Below are 8918 nucleotides of genomic sequence, written 5' to 3'. Positions count from 1 at the left end.
TATATAGGGAGCTACAGCTCGAGGTATACCGAGACAATGCAGCCATGACAGATCCCGACATTACTGTTGAGATCCACCAAGCTGCAGGAATGACAGCTGGCTCTGCCTATCCAGAGGCAGAGCCACCTGTACCTGCCCCTTCCCCCATCCGTTCCGCCAGTCAGCGCTGGAGGATCGGACAGGGGAGGAGGGGAATCCCTGTAGGGAGCCATGAGTGACAGTCACGGCTCTCTGCAGGGATAGATCGATTACGTGAGCGAGCAACGCTATGTGTTCGCTCACTTCCCGATCTATTGAGCCGACCTGTGACAGTTTAATTGTCACACTTCGGTTAGAACTGTGAGGCGGAGTGATTTTCACTCGCCTAATAGTTACCCTTTAATATCTAAACATGCTGAAGAATATATTAGATTTTTTATACTGCATTATTTTGAAGGAAATAGATTGTAAGGATAAATGACCTCTATAATAGGGTGTACTCTACTCAACTTGGACCACCCTCAAAAACATACAGATCTATGGTAGCTAAGCTGATCCTTTGGCTTTACTTTTAGTGAAATCACTCAGTTTTAATTGCCTGCAGAGTTGTCACAGGTCAGAGACTTTACTTGCAGTGAGGCTGAAGGATTAGCTTGACTGGTCTGGAACATACAAGGGGAGCAATGTAGGATGGGACGATCTAAATTAAAGCCCAATTTCTGCTTGGTCATAAAACTCCCCTGGTTACCAACCCAATGATGCTTGTCTTCTAGGACAAATGATAACCGGCATCAATAAACTTACTTCCTGTGAGCCCAGGGTGTCCAAAGCTCCACCCCCTGTCCTGGACTCAAAGGAGAATGCTGTAGAGTGTGGAGTCATGTCATTAGATGACATTGCTCTCTGTAGCAATCGAGTCCCCCACTATCAGAGAAAGAAGGGGAGGAGGATCTCTGCTGTCACCACACCAAAGATGACTGGAAAAAAAAGCTATGTATATCGATTTGTTTTTTGTACATGCTCGGGGGCTTCTCTTATGAAGGGTGGGGGCAGGGAGGGGGCTATTTAGCCCAGAATTTAACTTAAAATATTGATTTCTATGTGACAGATTGCTATTCTTACTTAACACATGTTTGTTTTTCTTTCTATATTCATGTTGAAGTTGCATCAATATTTAAGAAAAGTTAAATATGCATTTGGTGTTAATGAGCCGGCGCCATTATTTAATGAATACGGAGAATTTGTTTATCACTACAAAGTAACAAATTGGATACATAAGGATAAAGAGACTGTGATTTATAATGATGTGGGAAATTTTACATCCTGGGCACCAGAAGATCAGCAACTTCAAATTAATATGAACGCCATAACATGGAAGTTGGGTGATGAGGTAGGTCCATAATGTAAGCTTGGATCAATAATGAGGATTAACCCATTGAGCCTCAAAGAGTTACTAGAAAAAAAAGAACTGAGTAAAGATAAATAATTTTTCACTCACAGAATTATATGTGTGTGATCGTACATATTCATATTGTACGAGTTCTATAACCATAGCAAGAACATTTTACACTAATGTCTCACACCAACATACTTCCTATAAACCAGAGCATATTCTGCATTTTTTACCTAAAAAGTTGCTTTGATTGATATAATCTGGAGATCAAAGGTCACCCCTATTAATTTAGTAAATACAATTAAACAATAATGTTACATTGCATTTATAAATTACGCTTCTGAGAAGTGCTTACCAACACTGTATTTAAATGCAGCCACTGCAGCTACTGTTGTCTCAGTTAGTCTGGGTTGTCATTTTAATTGGTGGCAGGTAATAGTAATAGTAGTAGTTTTTGTTCGTTTTTTTACATAATTGATGGGTTTCTGACCATTTTGTAAGCCTGTATTATACTTTTTTAAATCTTTATACCCCCTAACTTTAAATTTTTCTCTAAGTCCCTTTGCTTCCCTTTCAAAATCCCCATCTTTTGTACAGTCTCTTCTAACTCCAAGGCTGGCTCCGGCCACTTGCAGAGAGATCAGCGTCCCTGGTTACCAGCTAACCAGGGACACTGATCTCCAGACAGCAAACTCTCCCATGTACTCCGGGAGTCTCCCGGCCGCCAAGGAGAGTAACACTGCTTTTTCTCTTTTTTTCTTTATTCTGACACAGAGCCGTGTCAGAATAGAAAAATAATAATAATAATAATTTTGCCCATAGGAATGCATTGCTAGATTCCTATTGGCTATTGCAAATTGAAATAGCCAATAGGAATCTAGCAATGCATTCATATGGGCAAAAACGTTTTTTTTTTTCTATTCTGACACAGCTCCGTGTCAGAAAAAAGAAAAAAAAAAGATAAAGCAGTGTTTCTCTCCTGGACAGCCAGGAGCGGGAGGCTCCCAGAGCGCCTGGGAGAGTTGTTTTTTTTTTTTTACGGCAGCAGAACCGCCGGACATTAGAAAACTGTTGGGCGGAGCTAGCTGTCACTGCTGGCTCCGCACAATTGTTTTCTATTTACTTTTTAAAACATTTTTATTTACTATTTTTCTGTTCAGCTCGGTCCCTCTGAGGCAGCCAAGCCGAATGCCGCCCAAGATGTTGGATCGGCTGAGTTGAACTTCTTCTGCACTTCGGGTCAGACAAACATGCTGAGCATGTTCGGCCGACCCAAAGCAAAGCAAACCGAAGTACGGCTGAAATCAGCCATACAAGCCTGAAGCGAATAGCCGAATAGTGTTCGGCTCACTTCACTTGGGGTCGGTTGTTCACTCGGCCACCCTCGGCAGCTTAGTGAATAGACCCGTAGAGGCAGCTGAGTGAATTAACAAATGATGGACACACAGGAGATAATCCCACCATATGTGTCTCCTCTCTCCCTACTCTTTAATGGTCTGCTGGCATTGTTTGAATGTCTGATTGTATTATGTTTTAGACCCCCAGAACTGTATATATCCTGTGCTGGATTGCAATAAAGTCAGTTCCCGTTTTGACTTCGACATTGGTGTTGTCTGATGTTTGGGGTAAATCTTTATTATTTTGGGAGTTTAATTCTTCTGTCCTAATATATTGGTTCCATCCAATAATTAGGCAGGTTTGGGCTGAGGATACTGGAATTCAGGTTCCAGCGGAGAGAAAGCTATATAGTGACGGAGGCACCCAGTTGGGGTGCAGTGCAGTCCGTCGCAGCCACAGTGGTAGATTTATCATCCTCATTGTTTAGCATGAATGAAAGTTTTTATTAGATTTTTTTGTTTAGCCCACAGGCTATAAATCTATTACTGTATGGCCAGCTAAAGACGAATGGTCATAATTCAAAGGCCATGCAGTGCATTCTGGTTTAAAGAATTCTGCAGGGTACATTTTTTTCTGAGTTAATCTGCACATAAGTTTGTTGTGACTACAAATCTCAAACCAGCAGGATCTGCTTGAACCCATGGTATTGGTGAACCTGAACCTCATCCCATAGGATATGACAAAATGACAATATTAATAACAATGATTTCTGATTTTCAGGTTCCCGTATCTCGGTGCTCAGATCCCTGTTTACCTGGAACAAGAAAGAAGTTTGGATCTTCAATTCATGAATGCTGCTATGAGTGTGTCCCATGTCCAGAAGGAGAGATATCCAACATTTCTGGTAGACTTTGTATTGTTTGTTTGTGTTTTTGTTTAGATTTGTTAATGACATTTTTTTTTAAATTCCATTACTTGATTCTTTAGAATACTTATATTTATTGCTCCTCCTTGTAACTCTGCTTATTTGCATTTGAGTTTCAGTATCGTTTTTTTATAAAGCCTGGCGGTAGGCTTGAATCTTTAACTTATAGTGCATTTCTACTTATGAAATTAAATTGTTACAACACCTATTTTATATGTTTTACATATTTCTCATTCATAGCATAGCTTACAAAAATAACTTGCTGCTTGCACAAATCATGTTCAATTCTGGAAGAAAAGTTGTTGTCTGTACTGAATTTTTCTCTGGAATGCAAGGGGGTGGAGATTAGTGTTAACATGATTAACCCCATCTGTACTGTGCTGGAAGATCCCATTACCAGTTGTAAACTAGACTTAAACACTGTTTGTCCTAACAAATGGTTAAAGATCTAGAAGCATTCTATGTTGAAGAGGTGGAACTCAGGCTGTCCCTAGTCTTTCTATGGGGACAGTCAGAGTTTGTTGTTACTGAAATTGACAGAAAAGCTACAAATGCTCCAGCAACACATACATATCTAAAAGGTAAGACATTTTTCTAAAAATATATTTTTGGAAATGCTGTGTGAAACTGAACACATAACAAACATAAAGTGGAGGTTTTATTTTAAAATCAAATGTGGAAATACACTTTAACTTAGCCAACGAAGGGTATAACTTAAACTCCCAACTTTCTGCACTAATCTATGGGTAGCATGGTACAATACTACTCTACTGTATTTGTTAGTGAGTTATTGTTGGACTGAGTGGACATTACCTCTATAGCTGTAGTGTTTGTCAAGGAAAAGAAACATATGCAGTATATCTCAACAATACATTCACATATTCCCATGTTTCATCTCCCGCAAGTACAGAACGATTCAATTTAATTTAGGTTATACTATATTTTATTTATAAGTAAACTATAGTGATTTTCTTTTTTTCCTTTTTTTACCAAATGTTTTTATTGGGAATAAGTAAAGACAAACAAAATGCAAAAATTCAATTACAAGGTATAAATATAATGGTAAACAGGAAATATAGAGAGAACAAATATGGTGTACTTGGTCAGATAGAAAATAGGTTTTGACTAGGTATAAGTCAGTTGCAGTAGGCAGCTTTCCAGTGTACATTAGTCAATGAGGTGAAAATACACAACTCTAAAATATTTGATTACACCACAGACCATGTGTAGATAGTACGGAGAGACGAAAATGGGAAAGGTGAAGGATATCAAGAAAAGGGAGAGGGGTTGAAAGAATAACAGGGGAGTATCAGGCCATGGGTGATGGGGAAAGGTAATAACAGAAAGCGGGGATGCTACACTAGATAGTAAGTAGGTGTTGATCAAAATGGGGAGGTAAATAATGCTGCGTTCAGGGGGACCAAATCTTATCAAATTTGGGCATAGTGTTGTCCAACATGGCTGACTGATTTTTTGAACCATGATCCAGGTCACATAGTGCTTGAAATGCTAAGGGTGGGCAATTTCCATGATAGAGCTATTTCCCGCTTTGTCGCCGATAGCACAAGTAAAAGTAGTTTACATATAGCAGAGGACAGGGTATCAGGTGTCATATTGAGAAGCTTAAAAGACGGGTCATTGGTGAGGGAACTGCTAGCTAAAGTTCCAAGGATATGAAATATGCGATCCCAAAATCTGGACACTACAGGACAGTGCCACCAGACATATATATTGGTACCTAAAACGTTGCAACCTCTGGATCAAGAGGAGGAATAGCCAGGGACAATAGTGGAAATCTTAGTGGGGAACATGAACCATTTTGTGATGACCTTATAGTTAATTTCCAACACACTTACACTGCATGAGCAAAGTTTAGTAGTTAACCAAAATTTACACCATTCTTCTTCTTCACTGAAAGTAATATACAAATCTTGCTCCCATCTCACAACGTAAGAGGGTGGGGGAGCTGAGGGGGTGGCTACAAGGGATGAATATAGTAGGGATATGAGACTCAGGCTATGAGGGTCATCGTGACATTTGAGTTGAGTAGTCAGGTGTTAGTCTGGCAGTTTTAGAGATGCAGGCAGTAATTTGGAGATATTTAAAGAATTCCTATCCAGGAATATGATATCGTTTTTTAAAATCTGAAAAGGATTTGAGACCACTATTTTCTCTGAAAGTTCCAGAATCTAGTCAGGTTGTGTTTGGCCCAAAAAGTAAAATGACAGGATTATGGGCCTCCCACAAAAGAATAGGGAATATCAGGAGTCCAATTACATTTTAAATATTCATGGATAGCAGATTAAAGGTAGGAGCAAGTCATGGGATTGGATAAGAGGGAGTCATTTAGAGTCCTTGACAAACTATTAGCTTTAGGGACCATGGCAGACAAGAGTATGGAAACCGCTGCAGTAATCAAACCAGGTCACAAAGATAATACTGGAATGAGAGATGGACAGCTGTAGGGAAACGGGAGCAAGAACATGGCCTATTCTAGAGAAGAGCAAATGGGGTGGGAATAATACATGTAGTAAATTTTGTCAGGATTGTGCTCACACCAACAATCAACCAATGAGTGGTGTGCCAAGAGGTCTCTGAAGGCCTTTGAATAATGCAAGTGTGCGGAGGAATCTGTGGATCTGTCCCTATGTGGAAAAAGGGTAAAATTAGAGCCTCCACATAGTGTAACAGTACCAATGTAGTGGGCTTGAACAGCAGAGAGTGAGGTGGATGGAGACTAGTGTGAGCTCAGTATCATGAAGGAGACTGTTAAGATCAAGCATCTGCCTTCCGGATCTTGGAATTCAGAATGGAAAACAAAATTCAAAGATTGTCGAAATCCTACAAGGACTCCCCCATGTTTGTGAGGTGCATTTGGCCAGATAAATGTGAGGAAATTGAGCGCTGAAATATTTAGCAGAACTATGGGAAAATGGGTTTCCTGAAGGGAAATTATATCTGTGTGGGTTGATCTGAAAAAGCAAAACACCCACATGCATTTATTTGGGAACTTGAGGCCCTCTGAATTGAGGCTAAGTATTTTAAGTAGCATCATTACTATGGGAGGAGGCTGGCAAAGTAGAGCTATATGCACAGGTGAGAGGACTAGGGTACAAAGTGTAGACATCCATAGACCATGGCCTGAGAAAAGGGAGTAAGGCAGGGAAGAGCGAAAGAGAGATAGAGGAAAGGAGAGAAGTAGCTAGTAGAGAAAGGGAGAGCAAACAAAAGCAAACAGCTGGGAAAATCCACTGCAAAACAGTGTCTTTGCGTGGGGGGAGCAAAAAAAGTCCTGAACCATCCAAGGAGTGGGGACACAGTGACAGGATATTCAGGGACACATACTGCTGAGGAATTTTTGTGAGCTTTATATCTCGGATCTGAACAATTTACTTCAGTATAGGAACTCTTGGCTGTGGACTACTTCTCCACCTATATAACCTATGTGACTCACATTATATAGCTGCACTTCATCTCTCTGAGAGGCATTTAACATCGTCTAAATTGTCTATCATAGTTCTACCTGAGGAGACTGCATGATTATGTCCTGATGCTTGCCCACATAGTTGATGCAGTGGTACTATTCGGATGAATGACCTTGTACATGCAAAATATATTTTGACGCAAGCAAAGTTAATAATATTTTGCATGATCTTCGCCAGATGAAGCGGCACCATCAGTGAAACATGTAGAGCCATATCCCTCCACATATCTCCTTACCATCCATACCTATCAGGATTAGCTGGAAATATGCATGTGATGTATATACACTGAGTGGCCAGTTTATTATGACCACCTGACGTTTGTAGGCAAATGAGCTATAATTTCACGCTGAAGTTGCTAGAGGGCCAGACCATTATAAATAGGGAAGCAGGTTGTTTACCACGACAGTAGAAGTGATTCTTTTCGGAAGATACGGGGAAACAACGCGATTTAACAGCCTTTGAACGTGGGAGGATTGTTGGCGCTCGGAGCCATGGAGCGAGTATCAGCAAAACAGCAGAATTCGATAAATGTTCAAGAGGGACTCATTGTTAAAGTGTTTAGAGACCGGACTGTCAGCCAAAAATCTGGGTCTGAACGTGCAAATTGTGGCCGTCAGCGACTAGTCAATGTTAGGGCAGAACGGGGGAGGGGCAAGACTGGTACAAGACAACAGAAGGGCAACAGTGCAGTGTCAGATTCCTCGCATCACCTTTCATCATCTCGTGGAGTCACGAGGCGGCCCAACGAAGTACTGATGGGGGGGTCATAATAATCTGGCCACTCAGTGTATATTGTTGGGTTATATATGTATGGAGGTGGAGGCAAAAAATTAAGAAGTGGGCGTAAGTAAATTTTATTCGGATTTTAATAACTTTTTATGATGCATTGTAATTTAAATAAACTTTTTCATATAATGAGCAAATGGTCATATGGGTGCTTTGAAAGTCCGTCCTTGGAATTTATTTTTAATTATGTTCTAATTTGGGATGTGGCACCAATCCTCCCTTCACAGCAGCCTTGGGAAGGAAGCAGTGCATGTTGGTAAGGCAAGGAACCCTACTTTTATATGACATTGTAAAACAGATAAAACTGGCTGAAAATCTCGGCTTATACTCGAGTATATACGGTAAGTATCTATCTATCTATCTATCTATCTATCTATCTATCTATCTATCTATCTATCTATCTATCTCCTAATTTAAACATAATTTTTAATAATAACATTTAAATATTATTTAGGTAAATTATTAAATTTTCTTTTACACTTCCACAATGCAATGATGGAAATCTAATCGCTAACTGTAAGGCAACACAACACATTTTTATCAGAAACTCATTGTGTTGGTATTTTTCTTCCTGCAGACAGTGAAAACTGCATGAAATGTTCTGATGAAGAATGGCCAAATGAGAAGAAGGATCGGTGTGTTCCAAAATTTGTAGAGTTTCTCTCCTACACTGATGATACAATTGTTGCAGTATTGTCAGCTGTCTCCATCCTCTGTTGTCTTCTGACTGGTGTAATATTGGGGATGTTTATACATTACCAGGACACGCCCATTGTTAAAGCTAATAACCGGAACCTGAGCTATCTTCTCCTGGCCTCCATCATGCTGAGCTTCCTCTGTGTCTTCTTGTTCCTCGGCCATCCAGTAGATGTAACCTGCATGCTGCGTGTAACCTCTTTTGGTGTCATCTTCTCAGTTGCCGTCTCTTCTCTAATTGCCAAAAGTATCATGGTGTGTATTGCTTTTAAAGCCACCAAACCTGGGAGTTCCTGGAGGAAATGGATGGGAATCA

The 8918-nt window shown here is 40.2% G+C and overlaps 1 protein-coding gene across 1 annotated transcript in view; it reads left to right on the top strand.

Annotated features, from left to right (window-relative positions):
• The first annotated feature begins 757 nt into the window (after positions 1-757).
• The window catches only part of LOC108799500 (vomeronasal type-2 receptor 26-like), a 9847-nt gene continuing 1686 nt past the window's right edge, over positions 758-8918 (top strand). The window contains exons 1-3 of the mRNA XM_018571363.1: positions 758-973; positions 3491-3614; positions 8484-8621. Coding sequence (XP_018426865.1) covers positions 758-973; positions 3491-3614; positions 8484-8621 — 478 coding nt within the window. The remainder of the gene's footprint in view (positions 974-3490; positions 3615-8483; positions 8622-8918) is intronic.

The sequence above is a fragment of the Nanorana parkeri genome, unplaced genomic scaffold, assembly GCF_000935625.1.
Source record: "Nanorana parkeri isolate BGI_ZX_2015 unplaced genomic scaffold, ASM93562v1 scaffold1743, whole genome shotgun sequence".
Lineage (NCBI taxonomy): Eukaryota > Metazoa > Chordata > Amphibia > Anura > Dicroglossidae > Nanorana > Nanorana parkeri.
The sequence above is the reverse complement of the archived record's forward strand: the minus strand, read 5'-3'. Positions and strand labels throughout refer to the sequence as shown.